This window comes from Haliotis rufescens, unplaced genomic scaffold (genome assembly GCF_023055435.1).
Source record: "Haliotis rufescens isolate VD_foot unplaced genomic scaffold, xgHalRufe1.0.p SCAF_10, whole genome shotgun sequence".
In the NCBI taxonomy this organism is placed as follows: domain Eukaryota; kingdom Metazoa; phylum Mollusca; class Gastropoda; order Lepetellida; family Haliotidae; genus Haliotis; species Haliotis rufescens.
In genome coordinates, this window is record NW_025963780.1 from 31,282,345 (window position 1) to 31,299,790 (window position 17,446).

Sequence of the window (17,446 nt, forward strand, 5' to 3'; positions counted from 1 at the left end):
AATACCCATGTTCAAGGAAAAAAGATATTGATAAATACCCATGTTCAAGGCAGAGAGCTACTGAGGAATACCTGTTTTGAAGACATGTTTGTTAATTAAAAATGTGCTCCAAAACACATTCGGAGCCTATAGATCGCATGTCACGTGCAGTCATGTTAGTTTTGAATAAAGAATCTGTTCTCCAAAACGCACCCGATGCATAACAATCGCTTCGCCTGAACACAGGCAGAAAGCTATTGATGATTACCTGTGTTCAGGCAGAAAGCTATTGATGAATACCCATGATCAAGGCAGAAAGCTATTGATGAATACCCATGATCAAGGCAGAAAGCTATTGATGAATACCCATGATCAAGTCAGAAAGCTATTGATGAATACCCATGATCAAGGCAGAAAGCTATTGATGAATACCCATGATTAAGGCAGAAAGCTATTGATGAATACCCATGATCAAGGCAGAAACCTATTGATGAATACCCATGTTCAAGTCAGAAAGCTATTGATGAATTATCATGTTCAAGGCAGAAAGCTATTGATGAATACCCATGTTCAAGGCAGTAAGCTATTGATGAATACCCATGTTCAAGGCAGAAAGCTATTGATGAATACCCATGATCAAGGCAGAAAGCTATTGATGAATACCCATGTTCAAGGCAGAAAGCTATTGATGAATACCCATGTTCAAGGCAGAGAGCTATTGAAGAGCGACTCTATTGCAGTTGAAGACCCAAGTTTAAAGACAAATTATTCTCATAAACATAGGACAATCGTCCATAAAAAAAGTTTTTCGTACTCACCTCAGACACAGACTTTTTTAATGTCAACGCCAAAGACCTGTCGTTGTTCGATCTGAGACAGTGTCCACTCTCAACATCGCAGGTGGTTCCCTGGGGGCAGCAGTGGGTCCCGTCGGAACAACACACAGCCTGGTGATGGAGACAAAATATAGTCATACAACATTTGTTGGTTTGTTGTTTAACGTCTCACTCACCAATATTCCAGCTAAATGACGGCGGTCTGTAAATAATCGAGTCTGGACCAGACAATCCAAAGATTTACATCATGATCATCGACCCATGCAATTAGGATAAGATGACATGCATCAACCAAGTCAGTGAGCCTGACCATCCGATCCTGTAAGTCACCTCTTACGACAATCATAGTTGCCTTTTATGGCAAGCATGGGATGCTGTAGACCTATTCTACTCCTGATCTTCACGGGTCAGTCATACAACATCCTCTCAATTAGCAGTCTGCAGACAATTCTGCAAACGTGAATTGCGCAGCTTGCACCTGTTTGACTTTAATGACAAACTTAAGTTTTTAAATGCGGCATCAATAATTATGTTAATGGGTACCCGATATGTGAGGTGGATGTAAAAACCTTCAAGCACCCCGCGACAGTTTGGGTGGTATACCCCCCAGGGAGTTGAGAATGATAACTGGAATGCAAATGGATCCACTGGTCTTGGATCAAATAAAACTGCATTTGAGAAGATACTAGTACCTGGATACCTGCAGTAAATAATAATAATAATAATAATAATAATAATAATAATAATGATGATGATGATGATAATAGAGGCAGACTTACATTGCTGAAAGTACAACAGCCCATGTAGCCCTGTGCAGCCCGACAACAGGTGTCTCCGTCATTGCACTGTTTTGTGGTGCCGTTGCAGGTGAACACACCTGCACCAGGGGCCTTCAGGGCGGTCTTTGTGGCTGCCGTCTTCTCTGCCCAGGGGACGGCCACGCCCCCACGGCTACACATGCCTGCACCTACACTACATGTGGTTCCCCGGGGGCAGCAGTGAATCTTGTCCGAACAACACACAGCCTGCAATAGAGGAAGGAGGATACATTAGTCATGATGTGAACGGACAGAGATTTATAGGGAAGAGATAGGGTGTGTGGATAGGGTTCACAATGAACCAAGTGAAGGGGGACTTACTCTAGAGCCAGTGGATAGGGACTCAGTTTGCAACTACAGCCACTAGTCTGACGACCAAGTCTAGTAAAATTCTGTTCAGTCTAGTAACATCAGCTAATAAAACTCTACAATGTATTGCAAATGATGCTGAGAGCTAAGTTCTGGCTAGTGAACTAAAAAGATGGATTGGTACTTACTCTAGAACTGCGGGATAGGGGCTTAGCCTAGAACCGATGCATAGTGACTTTCCCTAGAGCCAGTGGATAGTGACTTACCCTAGAACCAGTGTGTAGGGACTTACCCTGGAACCAGTGGGTAGGGACTTACCCTAGAGTCAGTGGGTAGGGACTTACCCTAGAACTGCGGGATAGGGGCTTAGCCTAGAACCGATGCATAGTGACTTTCCCTAGAGCCAGTGGATAGTGACTTTCCCTAGAACCAGTGGGTAGGGACTTACCCTGGAACCAGTGGGTAGGGACTTACCCTAGAGTCAGTGGGTAGGGACTTACCCTAGAACTGCGGGATAGGGGCTTACCCTAGAACAGATGCATAGTGACTTACCCTAGAGTCAGTTGATAGTGACTTACCCTAGAACCAGTGGGTAGGGACTTACCCTAGAGTCAGTTGATAGTGACTTACCCTAGAGTCAGTGGGTAGGGACTTACCCTAGAGTCAGTGGATAGGGACTTGCCCTAGAACCAGTGGGTAGGGACTTACTCTAGAACCAGTGGATAGTGACTTACCCTAGAACCAGTGGATAGGGACTTACCCTAGAGTCAGTGGGTAGGGACTTACCCCAGAGTCAGTGGGTAGGGACTTACCCTAGAACCAGTGGGTAGGGACTTACCCTAGAGTCAGTGGATAGTGGCTTACCCTAGAGTCAGTGGATAGGGACTTGCCCTAGAGTCAGTGGATAGTGGCTTACCCTAGAGTCAGTGGATAGGGACTTGCCCTAGAGTCAGTGGATAGGGACTAACCCTAGAACCAGTGGATAGTGACTTTCCCTAGAACCAGTGGATAGGGACTTACCCTAGAGTCAGTGGATAGGGACTTGCCCTAGAGTCAGTGGATAGGGACTTACCCTAGAACCAGTGGATAGTGACTTACCCTAGAACCAGTGGATAGGGACTTACCCTAGAGTCAGTGGGTAGGGACTTACCCTAGAGTCCGTGCATAGGGACTTACTCAAGAACCAGTGGATAGGGACTTACCTTAGAGTCAGTTGATTGGGATTTACCCTAGAGTCAGTGGATAGTGACTTACCCTAAAGTCAGTGGGTAGGGACTTACTCTTTAGCCAGTTGACAAGGACTTGCCACTAAGGATTAAAGCCTGTTGTCAAGTAAAACAGGTTTCCTTACCTCTGGCAGAGGACAGCATCCCCACTGACCAGTGGACATTTTACAACAGGTGCTTCCATCAGGACATTCGTGGCCTGAGTCACACTGGATGCTGCTAGCCTTAGGGAGGACTCGGGCTGGAGAGTGTCTATAGAGGGGCAGGGAGATCTGAATGCTGTCTCCCTGACACTTTTGTGTGGTGAGGTTACAGGACATGTACTCGGGGCAGCAGTGGACTCCGTCGGAACAACACACAGCCTGGAAGACAACAGCCGGGTAGGAGTTACAGGTGAGGTGAGGTGAAATGGGGTTTAACATCGCGTCCAAGATTATTGCACTTATAAAGCGACGTGCACGCACGTGTGTGTGTGTGTGTGTGTGTGTGTGTGTGTGTGTGTGTGTGTGTGTGTGTGTGTGTGTGTGTGTGTGTGTGTGTGTGTGTGTGTGTGTGTGTGACTGTTTGTACTAGTCCGGACTGACGCCGATTTATAGTGCTAGCTCACTGAGATACCATGCCGCAGTTTAACATGAATATCCCACTCAGACACAGTATACTGACTCCGAGCCGACCAGTCCTTGTTTTAGCCCCTTAATTCCGAGCGCCAGACAGTGTAACAACAAGTACCATCTCTTAACGTCTTTTGGTATGACGCGGTCGGGGATCGAACCCCGGACCTTCTGCTCTCCGGGCGGACGCTCTACCACTAGACCACGGAGGCGGTCGGTAGGAGTTACAGCACGGCCAGAGTCATCCCTTGACTTCCTTGACTAGCACACACACTCAGCACTACTGATAATCATATCATGACAATGACATCTTAACTACCTACCCTGAGGATATATTTCAAATATTCAGGCAAATCTGCTCCCACAAGCAGGTCAGTGTTAATTATATTGTTCTATGTAAGTAGCCATTCGTATATCAGAACTCCAAGTTGTAACCGTGATCCAAATTACCATTCTGTAACCTTATTTATTGCTAGGTCGCTACTTGGCTTGGTCAGAGACCATATACTGAGGGATTGACTTCAGCACTATTTATCATTAATAATCACTGCCCTGCCCATGAGTGTTGTTGTTGTTGTTGTTATGTTGTTTAACGCCGCACTGAGCAATATTCCAGCTATATGACGGCGGTCTGTAAATAATTGAGTCTGGACCAGACAATTCAGTGATCGATATCATGACCACCCATGAGTGTAATTGATACATTGGGATGCCCTGCTGCTTTCTCCTTGCAGAGGTCAAGATGCAAGACATAGGCACAGATGCTCTTGTCTAAAGACTTCCAAAGTCTAATAAAAAATGTTATGCGATGATTGAATGCTAAGAGTTCCCTTCACTTCCCTTCGAGCACACATGCTGACATTACACTGATATTTTGAGTATTTGTCAAAGCGCAGTCAAAAACTACATCATATTGCTTCAGGAGATCGATAACAAACTTGGTCAATGAAAATGTGAAAATCGTGAAAAAACATCACTAGACTTGGTAATTTACCATTTCAGTTATATTTCGTATTCAGCTAGGCATTGTTTTCTATTCAGAGATTAAGATTATTTGTCTCCTAAACTAAGCCAGTAATAGCAATCAGCTGTATACGCATTATCTCCAGGATCTACCGGTGAATCGGTTAAAAAAGACCCAATGATAAAACATGAAGGTATTTTGATGCGATCATCCGAAGAAATTGTATTTGAAACTATTATTTTTCCAGCAATAACATGTTCCAATATTGGGTTACTTTGATTGCAGCTTTATTAATTAATAATAACAATCACAAGTGTAGCATTTTGATATATAGCTGGAATTATTTACATATGGAACAGTTTGGCGGGCCACCGTTGGAGACTTCCTGTGTTTTTGCTAATTCGAAAAGAACATGTTGACATGTAATAGTCAAACAAGAACAAATACGACTTTCAACGAGACAAAATAAGGCACTATTGATAAATGTCTTCATTCTCTGTCAACTAACGTTAGTTTCAAAGTCCCAGTAGCGGTAATCTGATTGTCATTGCTGTAAATAACAGTGAGAATGAGCGATCTGCCGAAATTAATGCAAACAGTTATGAACGAAGTTTTGAATACAATACATAAAATAGATAAGAAACATAAGTCCAGATATTCAATGAACACTCTTCATAACCAGATAGTGTACTAACAGGATTAACATGCATTCTTTGGCAAAAGCCTCCTGCCTCCCTTTTTCTCAAAAGTTGGATGAGAATCTGGTAATTAACTTTTCATGGCCTCGTGTACAACAAAACTTAATAGAAACAGGGAAGCATGATAATAATTTTACAACAAATATATTATTTTTAAAGAAACCAATTTTGTTCACTGATATCCTGATGAGTTCTGATTAAAATTTATTTTTTTATTATTTTGAAAATGAGTAAATTATATGATCCAATTTATCTGTCATTTAGCAGAGAAAGTAGTCCAAACATTATATTTTTAAAATGTAAATTTCTGCAACACTAGCTCAAGAAAATGACATCTTCCTGAGGCAAGGGAGTTAACTGACAATAGAAGTCCAGTTTCCACCCTTGCTGAACTCAGCTGCAATTATGAAGTTATATTTTAAATTGTCTATACATTGTCCAATAACAATCGTGTAACATAAACCTTCATCAGCTTCGTTATCAACATGGATTTCAATGTGCAGATTTCGGTCCACTGCAGGATTTAGAAAAGATGTGTACTGTCAACTGGGCGTCAACAGATATTTTCCAAATCTTTTCATGTATTTAATCAAGGTGCTCATGTGATTTTATGCACTTCACAAGGTAAGACCAGTCTTCTTACAAAATATATCTTAATCATCAATCAGATTGTCTTAACTGAAAGCCACCATTTTGTTTGAAGCAAATGCAAGTGATATGAGAGATGGAATCTGATTGGTTAATAGGAGAGGCATAGAAGGGACATTATGAACTTGTAATATACACTGGTGGCGCTATGATCAAGACTGGAAATTTCAGCCCAGTTCGACATGGGTGGAAACTGGACTCAAGTAAGTCCCTTGCCTTGGAAAGATGCAAAACAATTATCATTTGAAATATTCAATGTTTTTTTCCACATTTTGCCCCCCAAAAATCAGAAAGAAATTTTAGAAATATTTTTTATCATGGCTGCATGCACAAAACAGTGGACAAATTTTAAAATCTACTTTTAGTTTATTATAGCAATGTTTAACCGAGATACATGTACTGTAAGATGTAGGGTAATGCAGTGTGGTCGACAGAGAGTCTAATGAATGCACAAAACAAACATCGGAACAAAATGAATAGGCAGCTTTAAAATACCTTGATATTAGGCTTAGTGGAATCCATTTATTGTTATTAATGACTTGTCTGACAATCAGAACGATTTCAGTCTTGTTTTCTCTTTTTTTAAACTAGCCTACATCAAGGTGGCTTCTAAAATGTTAATGTGGCTCGCTGAAGTGCAAGGAACCAAGTTTTTTTGTTGTTGTTGTTTAACGCCGCACTCAGCAATATTCAAGCTATATGACGGCCGTCTGTATATAATCGAGTTTGGACCAGATAATCCAGTGATCAACATCATGAGCATCGATCCACGCCATTGGGATCGATGACATGCATCAACCAAGTCAGCGAGCCTGACCACCCGATCCCATTAGTCGCCTCTTACCACAAGCATGGGTTGCTGAAGACCTATTCTACCCCGGGTCTTCACGGGTCACAAGGAACCAAGTGGTTCCCAGGAAAATCTAAGCTTAGAGCGGTGATCATATGCATAACTGGGTAACAGAATAAGACAAATATTATCATGGAACTCATGAACTACAGTAGGACACATCATCCATCATCCTTCTATTTAAATAACTGTCTATTTTCTGTACCAGAATACTTATACTAAATTTTCAGTTAAAGTTTTATGATAGAACATGGTGTTCGATTCTGCAAAATGTTACAATGTAAATACTGACTTATCAGGGGACAGCATCAGTTGGAGATGCCAGGAGACATCCCATGCATCAGCAGGGACTGTATACATGGTGTATGGGTGCTTATACAGCAGCAGCAGCAGCAGCAACATCATTTGTAACGGCTTGTGTTTGATGGGAGGGGCAAGGGCAGGTCTGTCAGGAGGTTGTGTTTGACGGGAGGGGCAAGGGCAGGTCTGTCAGGTGGTTGTGTTTATACAAGGACAAGGTCAGGTCTGTCAGGAGGTTGTATTTGATGCAAGGTCAGGTCTGTCAGGAAGTTGTGTTTGATGCAAGGACAAGGTCAGGTCTGTCAGGAGGTTGTGTTTGATGCAAGCACAAGGGCAGGTTTGTCAGGAGGTTGTGTTTGATGCAAGGGCAAGGGCAAGGTCAGGTCTGTCAGGAGGTTTTGTTTGATGCAAGGGCATGGTCAGGTCTGTCAGGAGGTTTTGTTTGATGCAAGGGCATGGTCAGGTCTGTCAGGAGGTTGTGTTTGATGCAAGGGCATGGTCAGGTCTGTCAGGAGGTTGTATTTGATGCAAGGGCAAGGTCAGGTCTGTCAGGAGGTTGTGTTTAATGCAGGGGCATGGTCAGGTCTGTCAGGAGGTTGTGTTTGATGCAAGGGCAAGGTCAGGTCTGTCAGGAGGTTGTGTTTAATGCATGGGCATGGTCAGGTATGTCAGGAGGTTGTGTTTGATGCAAGGGCAAGGTTAGGTCTGTCAGGAGGTTGTGTTTGATGCAAGGGCATGGTCAGGTCTGTCAGGAGGTTGTGTTTGATGCAAGGGCAAGGTCAGGTCTGTCAGGAGTTAGTGTTTGATGAAAGGTTCAGGGAGGAGGTTGACACAGTGCACAAAGCAAGTGTCAAGGTGAGTACCACACAGGATGTGCAGTGTTTGATGGCTGTGTATTGGATGGTTTGCCATGTTGCATGAACTAAGCAAGGGTTTCACACAGATACTCACATCAGGCAGAGGACAACAACCATATACGCCTGTGTTGAGCATACAGCAAGTGTACCCATCAGAACACTCCGAGTGCCCATCAGGACACATGACAGCATAGGGAGGGATCAGGTCAGACTCCAAACTATGGCTTGGCTTCCCTGAACCCTTTGCAGGAGTCCTCTCAGACCAATCAATCATAGAGTCCCCTTGCAAACATTTCTTGAGAGCAATATTACAGGTTGTGTGTGCTGGACAGCAGTGGATGTGATCAGTACAACACACAGCCTGCAACACGGACAGCAATGGATGTGATCAGTACAACACACCCTACAGTGGACGTGATCAGTACAACACACACCCTACAGTCAGTAGAACACACACCCTACAGTGGATGTGATCAGTACAACACAACCTACAGTGGATGTGATCAGTACAACACACACCCTACAGTCAGTAGAACACACACCCTACAGTTGGCACAACACACCCTACAGAGGATGTGATCAGTACGACACACCCTACAGTCAGTAGAACACACACCCTACAGTGGATCTGATCAGTACAACACACCCTACAGTGGATGTGATCAGTACAACACCCTTCCTACAATTGATACAGCAATGAATGAATAAGGCCACTTTTTCGGCAATTCCGCAGTGAGTTACATTTTCTGCAATTTTTCCGCGATCAGGGAATTGCAGAATTCATCTCGGACTGGTAGGATGTTATGCCACTGTTAGTTAAACTCAAGCTTATCATGGCTGGAGGACATCAAACACTGTCAGCACACAGAGTATACATGTCAACATTCAGTAACCTGAGCTAAAATTAATGTTCACAATTTACCTTGGGATGGGGGCAACAGCCAAACTGTGTGGATGTGATTGAGCAACACGTGCTGTTGTCTGGGCAACTAGACTTTTGGTCAGGACACATCACATTGCCAAGAGGTTTGGAGTCTGCCTGGAGCTTGATGCCCAGACTGCTGGCGAGGCTCAGACTCTTGGCTTGTCCTTCCATGTGCTGCATCTTTCGGGCCCGAGCCGGCTTCTTGTCTTCCCAGGTGATGCTGATGCCGTCCTTGTTGCAGGTGCCCTGACTGACATCACAGGTCATCCCAGATGGACAGCAGTGGACGTGGTCAGAGCAGCACACAGCCTGGGGATATACAGGAGGCGCTATTAGGGATATACAGGCGGTGATATTGTGATTATACAGGAGAAGCTATTGTGGGTATACAGGAGGTGCTATTGTGGATATACAGGCGGTGCTATAAGGGATATACAGGAGGTGATATCAAACAATAGTTATCATTGTGAATAATTCTAAGAATACCACCTCTATCACATCAGTGCCATAAATTCCTGTTTATGCTGAGAACCACACTATAAATTTTTTATAAATTTTCAACAGACGTCCACTACACTGCCAACATATCCATAGTTGTGAGGGAAACCCTATCCCTTGCCAGAGGCGCCACTGCGCATGCGCAAGGCGGGAATCTAGTCACTTCTTTCAACCCATACTCTCATCAACTAGATGCAGATATTTGGGGAGGTGGGAGGGATTAATTCCTGATGTGATAGAGGTGGTATTCTTAGAATTATTCACAATGATAACTATTGTTTGATAATTCTTGTGAATACCTCACCTCTATCACATCAGTGCCAGTATACACCAGAGGGACCGGCGGGTTCTGGTATCTAGCATCCCATAGATATTTGGCTAGTGAAGTGGTAAAACCAAGGATTATATGCCAAAAGGGGTCTTAAACGGATGTGTCTAATAGTCTACTTACAAGACTTAGACGTATAGACTTTTCAAGGCGTCATGTGAAGGGTATATGTATATTCCCTTGTGATACTTAGACTTTTTAGTGACGTCGTTTCCTGTGATGACGTCATCTGTGACGTCACTTCCGGTGATGACGTCATCTGTGACGTCACTTCCGGTGTCACTATTCTCCCGTATCACTTATGACGTGGTTTACCGTTATGCCCTTTTGGATAGTGATATTTAACGTATCTTAACGTTTCTCCGGTGTGATGACTCCTATGACGTCACTTCCGGTGGTAGTACATTAACCTTCCTATCATGTAGATTACCGTATATCACTTAATCCTTCGATCTCTGATTTCAGTGTTGACATTTGCCCTGTTTTACTAACTCAATAGCGAAGTCCAGTAACAAAGTACAACTTACCCTGAGTTCCTGAGGTACTTCTGAAATCTTCACCCCCCCCTCTTTTTTCCCTTTCCTGGAAGAGGGAGGGAACAGGTTACTTTACTTGGTAACTATCACCTGGGCGGCCACCAAAGGCCCCAGAGTGTATAGTCCATTTAGATCGGTCTGTATGTCTGGTAAGTATAAGTTTGAAAAAGTGTTGTGGGACTTCCACTGGCAGCTGGCCACGATTTGTTCGATGGATGCAGTATTCCATGTGGCTAGGCTTGTTGCCAGTGCTCTGATTTCGTGGGGTCTGCAGCTACCCCAAATCGGAGTGGAGATTTGTGCCGTTTTATAGCTATCTGTGATAACTGTTTTTAGCCATCCCGCTACAGTGCCCTTTGCGATGTCCTTTTCTGACGAGGGCTTGCAAGAGATAATTAGGCGTTTTCTCTGCTTTCTGTGGGGTTGAGTCGCTGTGATAAAATATCTCAAGGCTCTTATGGGGCAAAGCAATCTATCCGGGAAGTCCACACTTTTACTTAGAGCTGGTATTGTGTATTGCCGATGTCCGAGTGGGCCGAAGGTTGACGACTGGTTTTTGGCAATAAATTCAGGGAGCGATCTGAACGACACTGCTTTCCATTCTTTGGTATGGGTTACAGTGGAGATATCAATAGCGTGTAGTTCTGACACGCGAGCCGCCGTAGCCATGGTTAAGAGAAAAGCAGTTTTCTTGGAGACTGATAGTAATGTCGCACTACTCATGGGTTCATACAGTGCTTTCATCAATGCCGACAATACTATAGATAGATCCCATTTAGGAAAAGTACGTGGTACTTTTATATCTTCCAGGGCAAAAGACTTCATAAGTCGATTTAGTACTGGGTGGGTACCTATAGATGACAGGGCTGATCTATATCCTTCGATAGTGCCGTGTCGTAATTTCTTGTCGTTTCTGAGATGGATCAAGAATTCGGCTACTAGCCTATAGGTATCGTTATATCTCCATGTAACTGTTTCCCTCTTCTCCATTCGACGAACTTGTCCCATCTGTTATTATATAAGGCAGATGAGGCTGGTCTCCATGAGCTAGCCACTCTTCGTGCAGCTGATTTAGAGTAACCGTCGGCTTGCATCTTATGCGAGATAATTTCCAAGCGTGAAGTTGGAGGTTGTCGAGGCGGCCGTAAAATATGTCAGTCTTTGGTTGTCTCAATAGGTCGTGACGTACTGGGAGTTTCAGAGGTACTTCTAGCAGGAGTTGTAGAAGTCTCGGAAACCAAGCCGCTTTTGGGCCAAGCCAGGGCTATGAGGATTATGACACAATCCGTTTCCTCTATTTTCTTCAGTACTCTGTCTAGGAGAGCCCATGGGGGAAATGCATAAGCAAACATTCCCTTCCATTCCATGGAGAGCGCATCGACTTGGAGTGCTAGTGGGTCTGGTACTGGGCTGACGTAGACTGGTAGTTTGTTGTTGAGACATGTGGCGAATAGATCTATGTTTGGAGTGTCCCATATCTGGGTTATCCACTTGAACACCTCGGGATGTAGTGACCATTCTGTGGGTACTATCTTGTTTTTCCGGGATAGGTAATCTGCTAGTATATTTAGCTTCCCCGGAATGTGTCTTACTTCGATCTTGCAACTCACTGAGTCTACCAAGGCATATAAACATGTAACCTCCTTCAGTAAAGGCTGAGACCTTGTGCCTCTGTAGGTTAAATCTTGGATAGATGTGAGCGGGCATAGGCGAGACATCCACCAGCGTCTCGACTTGACGGCCTGATCGAGTGGGCTTTGTTATCATGTGCTCTACTCTTGCATATCTGTCCTCTGGGGGTGCTGCTATGCCCTTGTTGAGTAGAATCTTGCGCCTATGTAGGTGATGCCTGTGTGGGTACTAGCTCTGTTTTAGAGGGTGAACCAGGAAACCTAAGAGTGTTAGTAGTGAGGCACACTGTGTTTAAACTAATTGCGCTTGTCCTGATCGGCCAATAGGAAATCGTCTATATACGAGAAGCCTTATGAGCCTTATGATGGGATTGGTGATCCTGGTGAATAACCATGGGGCTAAGGATATGCCGAATGGTAGTACCCTGAACTGGTATCTCTGACCTTTGACTGCAAAGCGTAGGTACCTGGAATACTGGGGAGTAGAACCCGTGAGTGGTCTCTGACTCTTTTAAGATGCTGATAGCCCCTTGCTGAACTTGGGTAATCTTGGGTCGATGTCTGTGAGACCGGCTAGTTCGACTGGATTCGATGTGGTCGTATCTTTGGTCTTCTGTAGTTCTAAATCGTTGTCCATTGGGCAAGCGATGTCGGTAGGGTCTGAAGGCATTTCCGGTGGTATCCCCTTCGGGGACTGTTTCTGCTTCCTCCTCTGCGAAGTGGGATGATCATCTTTAGCAGGAACTGTGCTTCTTGACGTTAGTCCGGTTGCTGATTGAAGATCTTCCTGCATCTTCAGTATGTGTTCCAGTGAGCTGTGGATGAATCCGGTCTGCTGTAGTGTCATCTCCGTGGGGTGTCTAAGTGTAGGCCTACGTTCTAATTGTTCGGGGTATGACGTTAGTAGAAAAGTTCAACGATGCTCGGCTGTTGTGCGCAGGGGTAACTTGTGTAATCACTCTTATTAATGGCAGGCATACCCAGTCTAACATTAAGTGCCGAATGTAGCATTTAATGAATATTTGATTCTTGATGACGTCATCAATATATGACGAACAGGGAAGGGTAAGGAATTCTAGAATCAACTGACCGGTACCTCCTATACCCGTCACGTTCTAACAAGGTCATCTTGGTATTTTGTCCTTGTATCAAAAGATTAGATTTATAGAGTTCTGCAATGATATGTTAATGGCATAATTATTTGGTCTATAATTAACCTCCGTAGTAGAATCCCCACTGTATAAAAAAACAGTATTAGCAATAGATCCGCACCCCCTACTCGGGCTGTGCTGAGACTGGGTCATATGGCTGAGGGTAGCGTAATCCCGGTCGTCTGATCTACGGCTGGCCGTGCGGGAATCACGTGTTCTATAACTGTGTGATAGTGACGTAACATCTCCCTCGCTTCTCCGTCCGTGTAACTGGACTGCGTGGCAGTATGAGATGGCGCATGCTTAGGAATTCTATCCTGATTAGCACGAGCTTTGTCAGTTCGTCCATCTTATGGCTAGAGGGTGAATGGTGTGTATTTCTGAGCATACTGCGATGCAATGTCCGTGATTCACGATTTGCCCTATGGTGTACGTGGTAGGGAGGTAATCTATCTCTTTTATGTTCTCCTGTGTCCTCATAATAATCAGATACAGCGTAGGCTTGCATTGTCTGCTGTATGAGGAAGTACTGCCATATTCAGCCTTATATCTCACTTAATCTCGTGCTTATCAATCCCCGTTTGGTCATGCCGGGTTTGTGCAATCAATTCTTTTAGAATTTATTCCTGAGCCCTTGATTGCGTGCGCTTTTATCAATTATTACAACATTGAGTTGGTTAATTTCTCCGAATCCCTTTAGTTAAAACCTGTGAGGTACATCTGCTCCTCAACTTTATTGGGAGATCCTTAGGTCTCTTGAATCTCGTGATCGACCCCTGTTGTGCCCGGGTTGTGCGACAGATTCTTTTGGATATGAGATTTCTGGAGACATTGATTGCATGCGCTTTTATCAATCTGATCGACCCCTGTATGGCCAAGCCGGGGTTGTGCGACAGATTCTTTAAGATATGAGATTTTCTGAGACATTGATTGCATGCGCTTTTATCAATCTGATCGACCCCTGTATGGCCAAGCCGGGTCATAGATTGCATGCGTGCGTCAATCATAACAGACATTGAATTTTGTTATTCTTTCCGTGAACTCATTTAAGTTAAAGGGGGAACGCGGCAGAGGGTGAAAATCGTTAGTTTCTGTCCAAACTCGATGGACGACCGTACCAGACGTTGCCGGATGCAAGTTAGAGGCACTTTCTGTTTGACCGGTAAAATGCATCTGCTCCTCAACATTATTGGGAGAGTGGGATGAGCGACGGGGTCTCTTCTCCTCATAAGGTGAGACGGCGCCCTCGTGCGACACTCGCGCTTTTACGCTTTATACATCATTACAGACATTGAATTCCGAACTCAATTAAGTTAAAAGGGGGAACGCGGCAGAGGGTGAAGATCGTTAGTTTCTGTCCAAACTCGATGATCGACCGTACCAGACGTTGCCGGATGCAAGTTAGAGGCACTTTCTTTTTGACCGGTAAAATGCATCTCCTCCTCAACTTTTGGGAGAGTGGGATGAGCGACGGGGTCTCTTCTCCTCATAAGGTGAGACGGCGCCCTCGCGCGACACTCGCTTGTAACCCACGTGATTAATATGGCCACCAAGAGCTTAATCACTTGTTTTTACTTGATGCGCTAGTAATCTTTGTAATCAGGATTGTTAATACATGCCTTGTAGGGCTTGTCAATTTTCTCCTTTGACAGAGGCTCGCAATAGCTGCACCTTGACTTTTGTGTGCAGTTGCTTGCATGATAGACATCTAGGGTGAGGGTCACCAGGTATCTGGTGTTGCCCACAGCCTGAACAGACGGGTGTCTGTCCTTGAGATGAAGATCTCATCCCACAAAACGTTTTTAACTAATTACTTACTAGAACTTCCGATCTTCTTATACCCCCGTTCTCTGCTTGTAGACTGCTCACTGCTTGTAGCCTATGAAGCTTGAGAAGATCTAATGTGCTTTGTAAGTGTGGAACTCAATCACGTGTACGGATGTGCAACAAAATATTTTTCCTTGTTGTCATCTGGACACACAGGAAAGAAGTGACTAGATTCCCGCCTTGCGCATGCGCAGTGGCGCCTCTGGCAAGGGATAGGGTTTCCCTCACAACTATGGATATGTTGGCAGTGTAGTGGACGTCTGTTGAAAATTTATAAAAAATTTATAGTGTGGTTCTCAGCATAAACAGGAATTTATGGCACTGATGTGATAGAGGTGAGGTATTCACAAGAATTATTGTGATTATACAGGCGGTGCTATTGTTGGGTATACAGGAGGTGCTATTATGGGGTATACAGGAGATGATATTGTGGATATACAGGAGAAGCTATTGTGGATATACAGGAGGTGATATTGTGATTATACAGGAGAAGCTAATGTGGGTATACAGGAGAAGCTATTGTGGATATACAGGCGGTGCTATTGTGGATATACAGGAGGTGCTATTTTGGATATACAGGAGAAGCTGTTGTGGATATACAGGAGGTGATATTGTGATTATACAGGAGAAGCTATTGTGGGTATACAGGAGGTGCTATTATGGGGTATACAGGAGGTGATATTGTGGATATACAGGAGAAGCTATTGTGGATATACAGGAGGTGATATTGTGATTAAACAGGAGAAGCTTATGTGGGTATACAGGAGAAGCTATTGTGGATATACAGGCGGTGCTATTGTGGATATACAGGAGAAGCTATTGTGGATATACAGGCGGTGCTATTAGGGATATACAGGAGGTGATATTGTGATTATACAGGCGGTGCTATTGTTGGGTATACAGGCGGTGCTATTGTGGGTATACAGGAGGTGCTATTGTGGATATACAGGAGGTGCTATTGTGGATATACAGGCGGTGCTATTGTGGATATACAGGAGGTGCTATTGTGGTTTGGTTTGTTGTTTAACGCCGCACTCAGGAATATTCCAGCTTTATGACGACTGTAATTTATTAAGTCTTGACCTGACAATACAGTGATTGACATGAGCATCGATCCACGCAATTGGGATACGATGACATGCATCAACCAAGTAAGCAAGTCTGACAATCCGATCCCTCTAGTTGCCTCTTACGACAAGCATAGTCGCCTTTTACGGCAAGCATGGGTTGCTGAAGACTTATTCTACCCCGGATCTTCATGGGTCCGATTCTATTATCAGATTAAAAAAACATACTTTTGAGTTTTCTGAAGGCAAAGTGGGGAGGCAAGTCTGCGAAAGGTTTGACTTAAATGTAGTAATGCAGGATAAGTATACAAATGTAAAAAATATTTAGATTTGACAAAATGTTTTATTCATTCTGCATTACTCCTTAATGCATCTGTATCGGATGGTTTGGAGGTAGGAACCCTCAGAATACAGAAACCGCAATAATTCACACCCTGAAGGTACGATGCTGATTGGTCGGTAAACCCCGCAAACCTCGAAGTACCACGTTCAAATCCCATGCAGCTGGGCGGAACTTGGTCTTCTGATCCTCAGAATGAGGCGGAAACTGGGTGGACGCTTCAGGTAACATTCGTTGAAAACAGAGAGATTGTGTATCATTCTCATCTTGTCTGAGCCCTTCTTGGGTACCAGGAAGATGTGTGAATAAAACCCCGGTGTTAATGCTGGAGTGTACATAATCTCTATGGCTTTTCCAACGGCTTTTCCAACAGCTTTTCCAACAGCATTCCAAGGGAGAGGGTCGTGGTCAATGGTGGAAGTACTTCCATGTCTAGTTGGTAACCGTGACAACGTTGAGAACGTAATTGTCCTTGAGGATGCTCCAGTTCTTCCAAAATCGACTCACTCTTCCGTCTACAGGGGTATCGACAATTGGGACAACTTGGGGCGGGAGATCCCAGTCGTGACTGTCCAACATTTCAGTGTTTACCCCTCCTATCACCTCCCTGACTGTGGTATTTACCACGTTGGGATTGATAAGAACCTTGAGGTTTCCCTCTGCCACGTCCTCTACCACGAAAGGAATCTTGCGCCTTCCTTGAGGGACTCGCATCTTCTTGATCGCTGGGATAAACTGTGAGAAATGTGCTCCAAAGCCTTGAGTGCCGTCTCATCCCTAGCGTAACTGAAAACTTTGGCATGCGTGTCTGTAATCTGTTCATTGAACAGAGACGTGGAAGACCTGCGCTTAAACTCCAAGTCCCAAGTAGATAGGGCTAAATAACCAAGTCTCCGTGTGAGAGTTATTTCCTCCAACCCGGCTTTGAAGTGATTTCTCATATGGTCAATCTGATGCTGTTGAAAATCAACTATACCGTATTTTCTTGAGTATAGTGCACACTTTTTTTCCAAAAAACACAGATGTGTAGAAGGGGGTGCGCATTAT

The 17,446-nt window shown here is 44.2% G+C and overlaps 1 protein-coding gene across 1 annotated transcript in view; it reads right to left on the minus strand.

Moving 5' to 3' along the window:
• The window catches only part of LOC124135118, a 90,838-nt gene that overhangs the window by 29,295 nt on the left and 44,097 nt on the right, over nucleotides 1–17,446 (minus strand). Inside the window, exons 22-26 of the mRNA XM_048389482.1 lie at nucleotides 9,019–9,330; nucleotides 8,191–8,457; nucleotides 3,294–3,530; nucleotides 1,595–1,840; nucleotides 798–926 (exon numbers count right to left, since the gene is read on the minus strand). Of these exons, the coding sequence (XP_048245439.1) occupies nucleotides 798–926; nucleotides 1,595–1,840; nucleotides 3,294–3,530; nucleotides 8,191–8,457; nucleotides 9,019–9,330 (1,191 nt within the window). The remainder of the gene's footprint in view (nucleotides 1–797; nucleotides 927–1,594; nucleotides 1,841–3,293; nucleotides 3,531–8,190; nucleotides 8,458–9,018; nucleotides 9,331–17,446) is intronic.